This window comes from Pavona decussata, unplaced genomic scaffold (assembly GCF_977016875.1).
Source record: "Pavona decussata unplaced genomic scaffold, jaPavDecu1.1 SCAFFOLD_84, whole genome shotgun sequence".
Taxonomy (NCBI): Eukaryota; Metazoa; Cnidaria; class Anthozoa; order Scleractinia; family Agariciidae; genus Pavona; species Pavona decussata.
The window spans coordinates 1,989,599-2,006,778 of record NW_028145502.1 but is presented as its reverse complement, the minus strand read 5'-3'; the positions used below and the strand labels follow the sequence as shown (position 1 = coordinate 2,006,778).

The 17,180-nt window shown below is 39.5% G+C and overlaps 3 protein-coding genes across 3 annotated transcripts; all 3 read right to left on the bottom strand.

Moving 5' to 3' along the window:
- Positions 1-1,339: 1,339 nt before the first annotated feature.
- On the bottom strand, positions 1,340-2,045 carry LOC146475381 (dynein light chain Tctex-type 5-like). Its single transcript, XM_085115552.1, has one exon. The coding sequence runs from the start codon at positions 1,937-1,939 to the stop codon at positions 1,340-1,342; it is 600 nt and encodes a 199-aa protein (XP_084971678.1). The 5' UTR covers positions 1,940-2,045.
- Positions 2,046-4,326: 2,281 nt separating this feature from the next.
- Positions 4,327-5,891, bottom strand: LOC146475380 (dynein light chain Tctex-type 5-B-like). Its single transcript, XM_085115551.1, has one exon. The coding sequence runs from the start codon at positions 5,799-5,801 to the stop codon at positions 5,205-5,207; it is 597 nt and encodes a 198-aa protein (XP_084971677.1). The 5' UTR covers positions 5,802-5,891; the 3' UTR covers positions 4,327-5,204.
- A 2,113-nt stretch (positions 5,892-8,004) lies between these two features.
- LOC146475379 (pancreatic triacylglycerol lipase-like) lies at positions 8,005-17,178 on the bottom strand. Its single transcript, XM_085115790.1, has 9 exons — positions 17,134-17,178; positions 14,573-16,488; positions 12,537-12,767; positions 11,750-12,040; positions 11,113-11,301; positions 10,018-10,272; positions 9,324-9,447; positions 8,316-8,498; positions 8,005-8,168 (listed from the first exon to the last, which is right to left on the bottom strand). The coding sequence occupies exons 2-9, from the start codon at positions 14,625-14,627 to the stop codon at positions 8,090-8,092; spliced, it is 1,407 nt and encodes a 468-aa protein (XP_084971916.1). The 5' UTR covers positions 14,628-16,488; positions 17,134-17,178; the 3' UTR covers positions 8,005-8,089.
- Positions 17,179-17,180: the final 2 nt, after the last annotated feature.

Sequence of the window (17,180 nt, the reverse complement as noted above, 5' to 3'; positions counted from 1 at the left end):
CGACTGCGTGGCTGTAGCCACGCGACAACCTGACATTCGTTAAGTTTAAGCACGCTTTCTTTCCGATGACCAATGCATTGAGAATTTTATTGACGGCTGATTCCTCCTCGTAGAAATCATGTGGCAATGCCAGCTGACATGTATGTAAAACGAAGGAAAGATAGTCAAAGGTGTGTACACCACTCAACTACTGCTGATCAGGAACGTTATATTGTCGCTGCTTTTTCATTCAGTGTTCAAAACTAGCCCTCAGTATCTAATGTGATTTCGTTGATGAAATTCTCCATTGTACACTGTTTATACATGTAGTTCCCCGTTTTCTCGTATGATCGTCGATATCGTACGCCTCGATCCGCAGCGGCTATCTTGTCATTTGTCTTTTTTAGATCCATCTGGGTTTGGACTAGCTATCCCCCCCCCCCCCCCCCCCAGTAAGTAGGTTGACACTCTCCCCAGGTTGCGCTCAGCATAACAGAGCAGTATGGTGCCTGTTTGACGAAAATAGTGGTTTGTAAACAGCCTAGTAAGGTTATGACCCTTCAGATAAATTAACGTTCTTCTGACTGATTTCGAAACTCACACTTAAATAAATATGACCAAGGGATAACTCGTGCTGAATTGGCCTTGAGAGCACCCGATTGTGAAATTCAGTGCGAAGTCCCAAATTGACAATTTCGAGTCGCGTAAAGAATGATTTTTATATCTTTAAAATGAAGTTACATTGTGCACGCCTGTCTTGTCTGAAAGTGGCCACTGAATTTTACCTTTCTGTAGAACAGAATGTGTTTAACTGTGACTGGTTCAGTAGACTAGTTGGTAGCGTAGCAACCGATGACAATAATAAACACCACTTACTGTTGTCACGCGAGAATGTGCAACCTAGAAAGAAACAGTTTCTGTTGTTTCATTAATATTGTAATCCGTGGCTACCTGTTGAATTGAACTCTATCGTTGACGAGAAAACAGGCCTCAAAATGCATTTTTTGGACAGAAATATGCTAAACAAAACGTACGAAGTATATATTTCGTTTATTGTCATCTGGTCAAATTATTGAGCAATATTTATATTGTTGCTCGACTTCATGAGATAAACAACTAATATAATTTGAATGATCCGTGTAATGTTTCGATATTTCTAAATCACTGGTTTCAATCGTTTAACGTGCAGACTCATGGTATATTATGGTGCAAATATGTGACGATTCAAATAAAAGTTAATAATTAATATGTTGAGCAGCCTTGCTCAGTGGTGCAGTTCAACAGCTGAATTTAATTTGCTTTAAACGCGAGGATTCTTCACTTTGAAAGTGCTGAACAGTTTAAAACAGTCTAGTAACTTTTACTCAAAATAAACAGCATAAACTGTGGCCACAGCAAATAGCGTTCCGTTTTCCGCGATTGCCGTTACGTGCGTATCATATTCCGCGTTCCAAAGACATCTACTGGCAACCATAAGCCCTTGGTTGTGCTTGGAGCCTACGTTAACCAAACAAACAAGTTTATAACGTTCGATATTAAGACTCTTCACTTGTTCAATGATTCGGGAGCTCAGCAGCTTGGTCAAGAAACCACACTCTTTCGCGGAGTACGTTTGCTCTGACAGCATCCCTTCCAAACTGTTCTTAATGATTTCTCTAACCTCTCCCTCGGGAAACTTTCGCTTAGGCTCTGTGCGATACGTGTTTTGTATAGGTTGCTTTCGATCGTAATCGCGACAAGTGAGCGACTTCTCTTGGATGGTATCGGAAAGCCTGCGCCACAGTCGGTATGGAGAAACATAGGATTCTCCTGGTTTCTGAGAGCCTCTTCGGCTTGGTGGCTTCCCTGAAGCTTCGCTGCTCGTAGACGTCCGCCTATTAGGAGATTTTGGGTTGTCTTCATCGACTGGTTCGACCAATTGACTGAAACTCAGGACGCGAGGTCGCGGTTCAAAATCCATTCCACCTACGCGAAGCAACTCAGAAAGCAAAGCCAACAACACTGCTGACAGAGATCACACCCTCCGACTGGAGTGTTTCACAATAGCGCTGTCAAAAGCTCCCTTGCTTTCGTTGTTTCGTGGGCTCATTTTGTCTCGGTTGAGAGGATAATTTTATTATCGATGTCGATGGCAATTAGTAAGCTTATATTTAATAGAAATTAGATTCTTTTGTTTTCTGTTTACAGGAGCTTGAACCTTTTAGAACACTCCAAAACGCGGTCAACATTGGAGACTAGACAAATTGAAATGCCATGCAAGAACACAATCGTAAACTGCGCTCTCCTTGACCTTTCGTGTTCCGATTGGTTACACTTGAGCTTATAATTAAAGACGGTGCCTACTTTTGATACTGCGCATACGTTCTGCGCATCTCTAGATACTCGGGTTTCCTATGGGTGGTGCCTACTAATACCGGGATGTTTTTGCGTGGTTTAAAACTATCCGGAGAAAGCAGAACTAAGCAAGTGTTCTTGGTATCCAAAAGGAAAATTGGGGGTAATCATGCATTTTTCAGAGATAACAAAGCTTCAATTTGGACAAAAAAGCCATACATTGCTTTGTATTTTACTGCTTTTTAGAATAACTGTTGTTTAATTATCTCTAAAAAATACCCCGCTACCCGCCAATTTTCTTTCTGGATTTCAGTAGCCCATACTAAGGTCTGCCGTCCTCGCAGAATCATAAACTGCGCAAAAATACTTGTATCAGTAGTAGGCACCATCCTTAAGTCGTTTCTTACAACAATCGCGTGACATATCTATACCCACTGATGCGATTCATCTGAAAGGACGTTTTGAAATAAAAGCGATCATAATACAGAACAACAAATAAACCGAACATCAATATCCATTGCTTCAGTCGTGCATATCACATACACGTCATTTACTAAGTGATAAATCACGTATGATTAATAACAAGGAGTTCCTTTAATTTTGTAATTTTGACAGCGATTTTTAAAACAACCTGTGGGTGGTATTAAGTCCCATTGTAAATAATTGGAATCGCTCCAGTTTACGTCAGTAAGCATGATTTATTAAATGAAAGTCTCTCGGTCTCTACATCAAAGACCTTCAGCAATAAACTATATAAACATCACTGCGAGGCTCCGGGGAATAACCCATAAAAAACTCAACAATTTATTCCCCAGAGCCTCGAAGTGATGTTATTGTTTCTGGCTGAATTTTAATATATCGAAATTGGGCTATTCAGCTTGTGCAATGTACATGTAACCGAACTATCCGGATTAAAGGAACTGAGTTGACTAAAATAGTAGGAACGGTGTTCAAGTGAACTGGGGAAAGAAAGTAAAAACTAGTAATAACCAAAGATTATGAAGAGCGTTCCATGTCACCAGGCTCTCTCTCCTTTGCCAAGTTGGTGATGATGTCATCCGCCCCTGCAAATGACATTTGCAAAATCTGCAGGGGATGACAAATATGCGTCCCAAATCCGTTCATTCAATCAACGTTGTCCCAATCTCGACTGCAATTTGTGTTAGGAGTGCTTTCTTTCTTCGTCGAACGCAATTAGTCATAAAGCGTTGAATTTTCTCATTTCACGTTGTTTTTTTAATGAGAACGACAAAACAAATTTACAACACAGGTAAAAAGCCTTATTTTGCTACCCTTAAAGTGTAGCCTACGTGTAGCCGTACCCCCGTGCCGAGTCAGAGATGTATCGGGACTCGCTGGGTATGCAAGTTGTACCACTTGTGACGTCATCAGTCGATGGCGATGCTAGACGGTTCGGTGCAGCAGGGAAAGAATTGGAATTAATTCCTATATCAACAAAATGGTATGTCATATCTCAGTCGGTCAGTCAACAGTCTGTCATTTAGTTAGTTATTCAGTCAGTCAGTCAGTCAGTCAGTCAGTCAGTCAATCAGTCAATTAATCAATCGGCGATCAATCAATCAGTCAAAATGTTTTGGAGGCAGAATTGACGCAACATTTAGGCGACAATGGAAGCAACAGTGAACAGTGTTCTTCCATTTGATTCAAATGCATCAATATCACAGGGGTCACCGGTTCGAATTCCGTTCAACCTGGTCATTAATTTTCTCAAGTTTCTCTTTACGAAACAACCGTACAAAACTGCATTGATCTGTCTTCGGTGAAAATTTCATTATTTCATGAGGTCCTGGTTGAACTTTATCCTTTATCCTTTACCAAGGGATTAATGTCAAGAACGAGAGGAAAGTGCTTCATTAGGGGTTTCAAGCACAGAGAAAAAGGACAATATGGCAGAGTGGTTTATAAATTTTGACTAGCACTCCTGCTGGGAGAGTCAAAGTGCGTCAATGCCGAGTAATTAAAAGATCTATATCGAGGCTACACACCAAAACATCCGATGAAAACTTTTATTCAGCTGAACCATTTATGATAAGTAACAAAGAAAACTATAAGAAAACTGAATAGACCAGGATGATCACCCGTGTTAGCGAACAACCCGTTTTTTTACTCTAAAAGTTAACCACCAAACCGATTTTTTTACTGTGCAAATAACTAATCATGCCGGTGGCATATGTACAGTTTGTGCTAGTTTTGTGCGTTATTACTCCGGTAGAGCTGGATAATAATTTCCGGTATTGTCTCCAAGACATTGAGACATTGACATTGAGAAATATTGTTGCATGGCCTCAAGTCGTGACATAAGCATCTACCTCAGTGAATGTTCAATATTACTCCACTTGCCGTTTCTTTCATTCAATTACGTGCATAAGCTTAAGTAGTTTCTAACTCACTGGTTAAAAGTCATCAGTTTAACGTCCAGCCCTCGTTTCTCAAAACAACTCGACGGCTCGACGTGGTTTCCAAATCCATTCTCTGGCGATATGCATGTAGTGTTAAGTGCAAACTAGCCTAATGTGTTTGTTAACTTGTAAAGTTTTCAACCGGTTTGGTTTCTTAAGTTATTAAAAATGGAATTACTCGGGTAGTTAACATTATGCATGACAACGAAACATATCCGGTAATTTTGAGAAACGCATCCCAGACTTTTACCAGAATTTACGGCTTGTGTTAACTTGATGTTGTGATGTATTTCAAACAAATCAGTGCATGGAATATAATTCAAAGCGTGACCATTCCAAATGAAACTTATCAAGCAGTCTTTTATAGACGTGGCATTTGCTTTTCCATTCTACAGTCAGTTCAATAGGTGTTTTAGCTAAAATCCAGGGTACTTCAGACTCTGAAAGTGCTGAACAGTTTAAACAGTCTAGTTACTCAAAATAAACTCCAAAAACTGTGGCCACAGCAAATAGCGTTCCGTTTTCCACGGTTGCCGAAACATGCGTGTCATATTCAGCGTTCCAAAGACATCTACTGGTAGCCATAAGCCCTTGGTCGTGCTTGGAGCCTACGTTAACCAAACAAACAAGTTTATAACGTTCAATATTAAGACTCTTCACTTGTTCAATGATTCTGGAGCTCAGCATTTTGGTCAAGAAGCCACACTCTGTCGCGGAGTACGTTTGGTCTGACAGCATCCCTTCTAAACTGTTCTTTATAATCTCTCTAACTTCTCCCTCGGGAAACTTTCGCTTAGGCTCGGTACGATATGTGTTCTCTACAGTTTGTTTTTTCTCGCCGTCTTGGCAAGTGAGCGACTTCTCGCGGATGGAATCAGAAAGCCTGCGCCAAAGTCGGTATGGAGAGACATAGGGACCCACGGCTCTAGAACCTCTTCGGCTTGGTGGCTTCCCTGAAGCTTCGCTGCTGTTAGACGTTCGTCGGTTAGGCGATTTTGGGGCGTCTTCATCGAAAGATGATTCGCCAGATTGAAAACTTAGGATACGAGGCCGCGGCTCAATATCCATTCTACCAACAAGAAGAAAGGTACAAGGCGACGTCGGTAACTGAGATCGACAGTTGTAAACAAAAGCGTTGCCAAATGCTCCCTCGGCTCTCCCGTGGTCTGATGACTCACCTTGTCTTGGTTCAGTGGATTACTTTGTTATCATAGTTATTAGGCCTCTGGATCTTGAATTTGTTTGTTTATGACGTAAACGTCTTAAGTAGACAAAAACTTCGAAAGTAGACAAAATTATCAAATTTTGTTTCGAGAAGTTTTGTTGAATAGGTTAAATAAAGGTTGTCATTGCATTGCATTGCATTGAGCTTTCATTTAAATGGTCACACCTAAGTGTTTCAAATACAGACTCAAAAGTCAGAACACGCATACAAAACATTATAGACGCAAGAAGGTACTGCCAAGTAGCTTTTATTTGAATATTCAGGTACACTTTACGATTTCATCCACGGACTCCAAAGTTGAAAATTATTCTGTGCGCAGATGATCTAAAAATATCCACAAGGCTAAAGATAGCGTGATATACCCACTTTGTGTGATGGGAATTAATCACGAAGGACGTTTATTCAAATAAAGGAGAAATTATTCACTAGTAATAAATCAACTGAACAGTTTCCCTGGAACCAGTCGCGCGTAACACGGGCTTAACACGAAGCTCAATTTTGACAAAAAATGATTGATCATCTCACGTCAGAGGTTTGAATGAGTTTTTAAAGCTTAACAAACGTTAACGTGCATGATACTAAGAAAGTTCTTAATTCGTTTTGTAATTTTAACTGTAATGTTAAGGCCATCGGCAACCGTTTTAAAGATAATTGGATTCCTGACTGGTCTTCAATTAAGCAGACTTTAATTAATTTTACGTCATGGCAAGAAAAGCAATGAGATCAACGTTTCTAATGTCTCTTCACTGAAGCATGAGATGTTCCAAAAATGTTGCTTTAACACACCTATTGTTCGCTCAGCATGTATGGCTAAAATATAAAGGACAATACATTTTCCTAGTTTTGATATAGTAGGTTTTATTTAAACTTGAACCGTCACAGTTTCTGTTCTGCTGTATTGACTTTTGAATTGTCCTTGAACCAGAACTTAACAAGGCACCGTTTTGTTTTTCTTGCTACTCTATAGGTGAAGCAACCCTTGTCGAAAAAGTGCATTCTCGTGGTTTCTGCCAAGAGGTTCGAATTTTGCTGCAGGTACCGTTGTCAAAGCAACAATAACAGTTTGTCGCTGATTATATGTATCTGCAAATGATATCACCTATAAAACTATTTATCCTGGTCGCATGATTGATTGCTTTAATTTCAATGCCAACTCTTGTCAAATCATTCTAAACTCTAAAGTAAACGTGACGAAAATAAAATCTCGTGTAAAACCGTTTTGAATTCCTTTTCCTTCTCTTTTCCGTCCTTTTTCTTTTCTTTTCTTTTTCTATTTTTCTTTCCTTTTCTACTCTTAAATTCGTTCTTGTATACTTCAGATTATTTATCTCTTCTCATAAACTATGGCGCATGATGACATCTTTTTGATGACATCTGCTGCCTCTTCGATTAACGACGTGCTACCAGCACGCTAGCAGGATCGATGTGGAAAATAATCAAGCTGAAGCTTGTTTTAAATTTAAGCTGTACAACTTTAAGTTGTTGAACTTGGGAGGGTTTGTCTTGTAATCATCAAAAGGGAGATGTCTTTATGGGCCCTATGTCAGCTGCTTTTACTCAGCTACACTATGAAAAAACAAAAACCACACTTAAACCAATGGAAACCTAAAATAAATAGTCCTCTTTTGTTACTATACTACTCACTGGGGTATAAAATGTGTGGCTGGTCACGAATACAGAAGACGAATAATGAGCGCACCATGACCATATTTGGACAGAATGGCAAGTGTCAAATAATAAAAAGAAATGTCGGGTTGGCATTATTTTTTGTTTGTTTGTTTTGTTGTTGTTATTGTTTTGTTTACATAGACTAAAATAAAGATGTCTAGCAAATTTTTTGTCACCGCAATCATTGCTAGAAGTACAAGTCGGTGCTAGTTTCTGCGCTACCATGATGAAGAGAAATGCCACAGACCGCTATGTGACGGACTCGTTCTCAGTCATTCTCATTCATGTCTCCAAAACCGAGACGTTCCGTCAGTACCTGAATTAAATTAGCCACGAAAGTACGCAGAAATGACTACCTAAGAAAACATCTAGGCATGGTCCCTTTTTGTCTGTTTATTAGGCCCCAACATACACATACAACAATCAACAAGGATTAAGAAAACATTGTCGCGGACAACACTGTCTAGCAGGATGTGTCTCCATGCTGTAGATTTTTAATAACACCTTTATTTCCCACGTAAGTTTTGAAGCAAGCAGTAAATCTGTGAAGAGAAAATAAAAGAAATTATTTTGATTTATAGTACACGCTATAATAAAACGAATAACTAATAAATCTTTGGGTTCGACGTAGAAAGAACGCGCTCCTAATACAGATTGGAGTCGAGATTGTATGGGTCTCTTTCACTTACATTTGTGCTCCATTCTTTCCAGATTGTGTGGTCATCCATCCAGGTTTCACGGATACTTTGTTAAGTTTCCATATCAAGACCCAGGAATGAAAGATCTGCCGCACCTGGATCTTAAGCGGTCTCCCAATATTTGACAAACTTGGCACTAGAAACGTTTCCGTGCTGCCTGATTTTAAGCTGCGCCTAGAAAGAAAGCGAATTTATTTTCAAAGTTTGTGAGCTCACTAATATCCGTGAAATGTGACAAGAATTATCCCGAACAACCTTTGAATCTTTGAACCCATGACCTTTGAACCATGGCCTCTGCTGCTATTTACTGAAGTAAGGACGCTACAAGACCAGCTGAGAACAGATCCTGGAAAATTAAGTAAAGTTAATTTTCCAGGATCTACTCCTAGCCGATCTCGGGTATATAATAAAGGCCAGGAATTTGTATATTCTAGTGTGAGTTGCGTTATACCGTGAAATGTGATGGAAATTACGATTTATGGTCGGTAGAGTACTAAAGTCATTGCCCCACGTGAGGTTATCAGCCTGAAAATGTCATGTCAGGACTGCCATTAATTGAAACATTGCTACTCTAAAGGTTTACGTGGCTATAACGGTCCAATGACAATCTTGCACTAGTGTCAGCGGAATGATTTGGAGTACTTATCCAGAATCTTCACGCTACTTCGTATAACGTATTGATAATCTGAGGAGTAAAAAGCTTCCCTTTACTTAAAAAGATATCTTTTATCTCAAAGAATTTGAGACTTATTCCAGCGGGAAGGAATGTTATCAGTTGCTAGTAGGTCTAACCTTACCGGATTTATCAGAAGGGAGAAGCCCAAGGAACAACCCCATGCAAATCTGGCGGTTAGACACCCCGCAAACAATGTCTTCTTGAAGTAAGAGCCTCCTCAGCTAGCTAGATAGGAGCTGGGTAAGGTGCCAGATGCCAGTTTCCTTAACGTATAACAATAAAGGAGCATTTCTATGAGGTTGTTAAGAATAAAGCACAAATACCTTTTAAGCTCAATAGCCTGTGATTCCCCTGTCTCGCCGTACAACTTGACAACAATATGCGCTTTCAACAACCCCACCAGCCAGGAATGGCTGGTCTCAAAGGAGATCACTGTGTAATAAGGGACTAAAAAAAAAAATCATTGGAGTCAGTTACTACAACTACGATAATTTCGCGCCTCAAGTGTTGATTTCTGAATGTACTCCTTCCTCAGAGCGTTCCACAGACTATTGTCAGTAGTAATTACGTATACCAACATGCGTATCCTCTCCGTGCCTATGTGACACATGAGGCAGAGACCAGAGTATTTCATGTTTGCCTTATCTGTTTGCCATGTTAATCACTAACTGTAGCAATTAGTGCCATATAAAACACTACTTCATCCATCTTTTTGCAGTGATGCAGGACGGCCCATATTTCTAGAATAAAACTATTGAAGGAGCATGAAGACAGTAAAAATACTATTATTCCTTCCATCCCCTTACTTGCCGTGTTGGCAGGTTTATAAAGTTGGATTTCGCGAACTTCTTTTGGCTGCAGATTCGGAAAATAATGAGACAGGTCACTCATATTTCGCAAATGCCGGTCCCACCAACAGTCTCAAGGTCCAAGATGGAACTATCGATTATCAGAGGGAAAGATTGCCGCCACCACGCATCTATACATATTGCTATCTATATTAGAGTGTTCTATTACCGCAGAATGGCACGCGTCTTGTAGTATACAGGTAGTAACTTCCCTGTATCTGGCCATCGTCATTCTTTACAGCTTCATATCCCATGACTGGACAAACAGTTCCTTTGCACGTAAGACAGCGCCCATGATCAAACGTATCAGCGTCACTGCAGGGTAATCCTTTCATGACATGCGCACACTTGGCTGTCAGTGAATCAATGAAATAATCCGGGGCCCGAAAGTGATCGCACAAAAGGGGATTCAGAGGTCCAAGCCCTGAAAATTAATATTGCATGTCCATGTATTAATACTCAGTAACAAGTATTTGCTTAAAGGTGAAGTACATATTTGAAGGTTATAACTGGTTCCTAGGGAAACAACTGATTTTGTTTCCTGAGAATTGAATGTCGAGGCGAAAAAATTAATTGATTCTCCAAGGGGCCAATCATTAAGTGATTTGTTATAAAAGCACAACAAAGACATTTAATATAGGTCTAAGGTAAATTGACGTGGAAAACAAATTATAACTTTATTGACAAATTGGGGCGCGTAGTGTGTGTATAAATCAGTGATACGAATATTGATAAAATTTACAAAATATCACACTGTTCATAAATCTGCAAAGCGCAAATCCTTCGCCTTCAATGAAAAGACCAATTTCTTCTCGTGGTAAATCGCAAAGCTTGCAACAGACTCAATTACGCCGAAACACAAAATTTTGAAAAACGCGGTGAATCCTACGACAACGTCATACCACCGTCATTTTAAGTAAAAATGGTGCAACAATACCTCAACTAAGTTACAAAACAATTCTAGAACACCGAAAGAAAGAACTTAACTGAAGTTTTAAAAGGAATAGTGAATTTATAACCCATCTAAACGCTCTTTAGCTCATTTGGAAACGAAAATTCGAAAACTTGAAAAGATTAGGCTAACATTTTTCCAGTGGCAATCCAATCGGACCCAGACCATATGTGGCCAAAGACACTTATCGAACACTGTCGGGGTGGGGGTGGTAATTTGCTAACTGAACTGGACTGATAATTTCATGTTTCTCTTGATAGAAAAACAAAACCTTTATTGAAATGACACCAAACTCTCGTGACAATTTGTTACCAGTTGTAACATCTAGGCATCCGATTTGGTTGACCCCTCCGTTGGGATAGAAGTCAATGTGCCCACAGGACTGCACAATTCCCCATCGCTTGGCATCTGTGTGAATGACGTCAACAAAACGTGCATCACTGGGGTCCAGTCTCACGTCAGGGTGTGTTGAGGCAAACAGAGGTCCTGCAGGATCCAGACCTGTTCATTTAGTGAATAAGAAGATTGAGTAAATGTGATGGAAAATACATAATTCTCTTTCATTCACCAGGCTTAAAATATACCATCACCTTTATTACATTGCGCATATGCCACACATTGACATTCAAATCCCAGCAGTGTACAGGATGTTTGTTCCATGAATCTAGTTTAATGACGTTAGCTCCGGTGAGTCTCCTGTGGTTCGGTGGTAGAGCATCCAAACTAGTAATCGACTCCTGATAGGACCACTCGGGTTTCCTTTTTCCGAGTATGCCTGTGTCACTCACTCAAGAAGGTAGATAAGTAAGGAAAAAACCGTCACTTGATTCGTTATCCCCTCCATTTCCTGATTGACGGCCTACGGATGGACGCTCTGAGATAAGTTATATCTTACCTTATAAAATTAAAGAGCAAAACGAGTTGCAAGTCATTGGTTCACAAGAGTTACCTGTTATCCGGCCTAAAGATGATCCGGCCTGCTTCAAACGTCTGCCAGTGTAACCAGCAACTTGAGCTCCAAGGCTGAAACCCACCACGTGAAAAAGGTCCACAGACCCTTGGGTCTGAGAGAGGAGGAACTTAATCAGCTCTGCTATCATAGCCCCAACCAGGCGAGTGTTCCCCGTAGCCTGTACGTAGGGTGGGATACTTCCTTTGGACCAGTGTACCAAAATAACATTACAGTCAAGTTTGTTCAGCAAGCCGTCTTTAATCTGTGTCATCCACTTTGGTCTGAACTCTGTGAAAATGTTGAGACAAAAACAAAAGTAAGAAAAATCTTACATCTATTCTCTCTGCAAGTAACTGCACGTAGAATATATTTTGTTCTTTTGTTTCCCCAAATCGTCCCTTCCGTGGACTCTTGTACTCGTCACTTAGACATTTTCTTTTTTAAATCGTTGCTCAATACAAAATTATACAAAAATGGGTGAAATTTTAATGTTCTTTTGTCTGCATTCAAGTTAGCAACATGGCAAGCTTTTAGCATAAGCGAAATAATATGTAACCTAGATAAAAATGATGCTAATTTAGCTGCTAATACTTACTAGAGTGTTGTCTATTTGGACAAGATGAACAGACCTAAAAGTAGATGCCAAAATGGAGTTTCGCAAGCTTAATCTTATGATACACTCCTTCAACTCACTCCAAAAAGAATGAGACCACTGTTTTCCTACAAAACCCCCTCGACAGTTCAATAACATCGGTTGCAGTAAATATTCAAAATATTCTATTACCAATATATCCATGTACAATAAACACAGTCCTCTTGCTTCCACTGTAATGCGACTGCTGAATCTTGGTGATGTCATGATCATTGATTGTTTGTGGTGCATTTTTGTTCGACCTGGTGTAGAGATCAAACTTAGGCGAGATCACCAGTGGCGGCAACGGAAGAAGAACAATCCGGTTGAATGGTGGGTCATTACTGAAACATCCGTACTTTCCATAGCATACTTTGGCCCTTGCTGAACAAAACAAGAGTACAGTTATCAAGGAGAACCAAGGGCCTATTACTTTTTATGATTAGAATTACGACTAGTGAAAATCAAAGATTAGGGAATGAGTTCGAAGATCTCGATCCCGGGCTCTCTCTCCTTTGCCAAGTTGGTGATGATGTCATCCGCCCCTACAAGAACTACGCATGGGGGGGATGACAGACACGCGTCCAAAGATCCATTCATTCGTTTATACAATCTCGACTCTAATATGTATTAGGAGTGCGTTCTTTCTACGTTAAACGCAATTACACGTACTATTAATACTAAAGTTTTATAGCAGATTCTTCGGATACGATGATCAATGCATGGGAAGCGTGTCGAGATTGCTTACACGCCCTCTGATCGCCAAGAAGGCCAATCATGGACCCGCGCCGTTCTGTTACTGTTGGACAAGGGAATTTCTGGTCAGCTCAACCCTAAGCAGTTGCGTTCTTCCTGTAACGTATACTAGAATAACAATTTGTAAAATAACATTTTAAGAAACTACTCTCAGGGTAAATAGAAATTCTCGGAAGACCGCAGTGGAATAGAAACACTCGCCTTCGGTTTGTGTTTCAACCCAAGCTGAGTAGTATGTCTTTCTTGCTCGTATAAACTTCTAGAAAATGCTTTATATTCCTTCAGATTGAAAAACCAACAGACATCACAATTCCTTTCCCTGAAAAATCTTAGACAACAATGTAATTTTGTTTTAGATTTGTCCAAGTTAACGCTGTAGTTGAAGTTTCAGTAGCCTAGGATAGAAATGAATGGCTGTGTCCAAAAGAAAGTAGTTTAGTTAAGATTTATATTTGTTGTTGAAGTTACATTTCTCGTGTACGTTATGAGCTCAAAACTGTACAAAGTTACAAAATACCACTCTTTGCAAAGTTTATTGAAATTTCAAGCCAATACTTACTGCTCGCTGACTTTAATTTAATAGTAACGTTCTTGCAGTTGCTGTATTGAAGTTTTTAAAAATAAAAAATATATCACCCTTTACAGCATAATCACTAAGTTAAGCAACACGATAGTACTCCACAGCAGCTTATTTCATTTCAATGCTTAAACTTTAGGATTTAGTCCATGATAAAAATTAAGATAACTACCTTGAACAACACAATAAACAGCAACACACTGCATGAACTTCATCAACGGAGCAAAGTTAACGTTAGAACCACCTAGAATAGCATAATGGATGAATCATCATGCACACACTCTAGGACTTACCATTAGGATGAAATCTTTCAACAAACAATGCGACAAGAAAGTACTGCTTATTAGCTGTATTTTAGGCTTCCCACATATAGGTCTCAATAAAATACACTGAAGTTACGCAAGTGGTCAAAACTACTATACTCGAACAGGACCCACCAAACCACAGACTCTGCCTGCATCCCACTTCGTCAACCTCAAAAGATGGTGTCTTTATTACATAGCCTCCCCTCTAACCAGCAGTAAAAATGGCAATATGGTTCAAAACTCATTTTTCTTGTTTATCTAGCAATGCTGACTCTTGCTAGCTGAACATTTCTGTGTCAACTCAAAAGTTAAAACCAATAAAATTTTGTCGGTGATGTTCATGAGATAGGTTGTGTCTTCGATAACCCTCCTACTCCAGACAAGGTGGGTCCTCTTCGAACAAACTAATGTTATGACCAATTCCCTTAATGCCCTTTTAAATGACTCAAGTATTCAATCAAGAACAGTAAAGCTAGGTTAGCTGGCACAAGATGTGTTACTACTAGACAGACAAAAATAACACAGGAAAATGAGTTAGCAGTCGTACTCACCGGTTGTTAAACAGGCGATGAAACATACGATGATAACCGGTGAAAGCTTTCTCATTTTGACGAACTGCGTTTCGGCGAAGACGACAAAGAGTCTCTGTGGCACACTTAAGTAGCCGAAATTTGAAAATGAAGTATACTTTCGCGATCGTTTACTCAAATAATATTATCAGTCTATTTTCTGAGGAAAGGGAACAGCTGAGCAATCGCCGTAAATCGATACTGTTCAGGATTATCAGCAAATGTTAGTTCAGTATTCGAATGATTCTTGTCTTCAACGAAGGAAGTTTTACCGGTTTCGTTTTTTTTTTCCCGTTGTTCGGCTTTACTCCTTCCAGTTTATTAAAATGATTCAATTTAAGCGGAGCTTGAAAAAGAAATTCACCGTAGTTTTGTTTTGCAGTTATTGAGTAAGTTGTCTGTGAGCTCTACTTTCTTCCAAAGATTTACTTAAAGCAGGAAGTTCCAGATCCTGTTTAAAACGTTATTAAAATCTAATACTATAAAACGATAACTCATAATGCTCATTTTGTTTCAACCAACCCGTTAATAGCTTACAGTAATACAATACTTCATCTTTTGGGTCTAATTCCTTACAATATCAACAACAATCCTATCTAAGCGTTATAAAACTCAATCTTAGAAAATGTTTCTTCATTTAGCCTTTATACGAGTAATTAACAAAAGGAAGGAAACAAAAAGGTTGTTTGTTCTACTATAGCTAAACAGGCCAAAAGCAAATAGCATTTAAAATCCATCTGTGTGTGTATAGCTTGATAATGTTGTTGGTCTGCTGTTATGGTAATTTCTTTTTATTTAAACGTCTTTTCAGGTTTTCAAAGATTAAACGCAATGTGTTAAGTCTAGAACGGGAAACGAAAAATAAACGAAGAACGTTTATTTTCCCAAAAATAAGAGCAACTAGGCAGTGGAACTAAATTGATTGTTTTTACAAAGAAGCTAAGTACACTTCGGTAATTGGTTAAAAGTTGGTTAGTTTATTTTTAATAAAGACCAAGCTCAAGACGTCGTGTGATTGGTTCGGTCAGAAAAGAAGATGGGATCATTTTAGTCGCCTTTGACATTTTAATGGTGTGTTTTTTCACAAACAAATGCGAGTTATCTGGCGCTATCTTGGAAAATGGGATAATGTTTACGACAAACGGCAAACAGTTAAAATGAAGTCCACGTGACCATGATTTTCTACGTTTGTCTCCTGCAATTTTCGGTTTCTTAATGAATCTGTGTAGTTTTAGTTAGCGTCAAATGCCAGAATTATTTTGCACTCTTCTCATCTATTTAATAATTCTTTTGAGGAAACATAAACGCGAAATTCAATCTGACGTTTGCCGTTGACGGTAACTGACCCGATTCTAAAACTCCTTATTATGAAAAAAAAAAACAACGAAAAACAATACTTTTCAAAGCAAGAACGCCGATAGGTAATTTAACTAAATTAAAGACATTTATCTTTTCAATGGCTCAATTTATGCGACGTGAATAGGCCATTTCCAAGTTTCTTTGAACCTCATTATTTAAGTGAGGCTTCGTGGAAAGCTTTTCATATGAAAATTCGTTTTCTTCGCATATAAATAGCACTAATTTTAAATTAAAAACTATGCTTTCAGCCTTTCATAATGAGGATGCACCTGGTTTTTTCAACCCATTTCTTGGTTAAAGGTGGCTGAAGTTTCTATACTCGAGACAACTTTACTCGAATATAAACAGGCCCTCAGAGATTATGGTTTACCAAGAAATCACACTTGTGCGCTAGATATTCTCACGTCAAAGTTTATTACTCCACGTTACAGTTTTAGCCCATAAAGTTAAGAAAACAGTCACCCAAAACGAAACTATAATATTGGTCAACGCCAATTCTTGTGGACTTTCAGCGTGTTATGGTCCTCAGGGTGTCATTGCTGAAAAAGAAATAGAATAGGTTATCTTAAGTACGTTGTAGAAGAAGTGAGAAATTTAATCACAGCGGAGAGTTTGGCCTTCTATGAGTTCGTAGCTGGCCTATAAAGTGCGTGCTCAGGTGCACTTGGGTTGTGCCACTGAATAAATGTGTAATAGGTCGCTCTGCGGCGCGAATTGTGGCAACCAGCGATGACACGTGTCGCATGTAGACGCAACTCCGCACCACCCTAATCGGAACTCCTTGAGCAGTTAATAGTTTGTATGGCGAACCAGGATGAAAAGTGCAGCATTCCCAGCACTCAAGGAGGCCAGATAAAACAAGCAGAAAGTAGACTATCCCACCAGTCTGAGTAAGCCTGACTAAGACGGCGGGATGTTGGACGAAAAGCGACGTTTGTGTGGTGAGATCCGCGAGAACGAACAGAGAAGTCGCTAGGGGAATGGGGAAGAGGCGATTTGAAATGTATTTTCTCGCAGCGTACACCGTTCGTTGTCGCAGCCTACCCCCGCTTATGGCGGCTCCACCGCCAAAACTTTAAATTTGCGCGCCGACAGTACTGCCAGCTACGAGCTAGTCAAGCTGCATTTATTAAAATTGTCCATTCGTCCAACGGGTAAAAGAAACAAAACAATAAAAGAGTTACCACAAAATGGAGGTATGCTGGTGGTTTTCAAGAAGTATGTGCCAGTC

What these genes read in the sequence shown, in the direction of transcription:
- LOC146475381 (XM_085115552.1), bottom strand. Translation starts at nt 1,939, where the DNA reads ATGGATTTTGAACCGCGACCTCGCGTCCTGAGTTTCAGTCAATTGGTC.
- LOC146475380 (XM_085115551.1), bottom strand. Translation starts at nt 5,801, where the DNA reads ATGGATATTGAGCCGCGGCCTCGTATCCTAAGTTTTCAATCTGGCGAA.
- LOC146475379 (XM_085115790.1), bottom strand. Translation starts at nt 14,627, where the DNA reads ATGAGAAAGCTTTCACCGGTTATCATCGTATGTTTCATCGCCTGTTTA. An exon ending in TATTGTACATGGATATATTG is followed by an intron (nt 12,041 to 12,536) that starts GTAATAGAATAT and finishes ACATTTTCACAG; the next exon opens with AGTTCAGACCAAAGTGGATG. An exon ending in AAGACGCGTGCCATTCTGCG is followed by an intron (nt 9,448 to 10,017) that starts GTAATAGAACAC and finishes TTTTTTTTTTAG; the next exon opens with TCCCTTATTACACAGTGATC.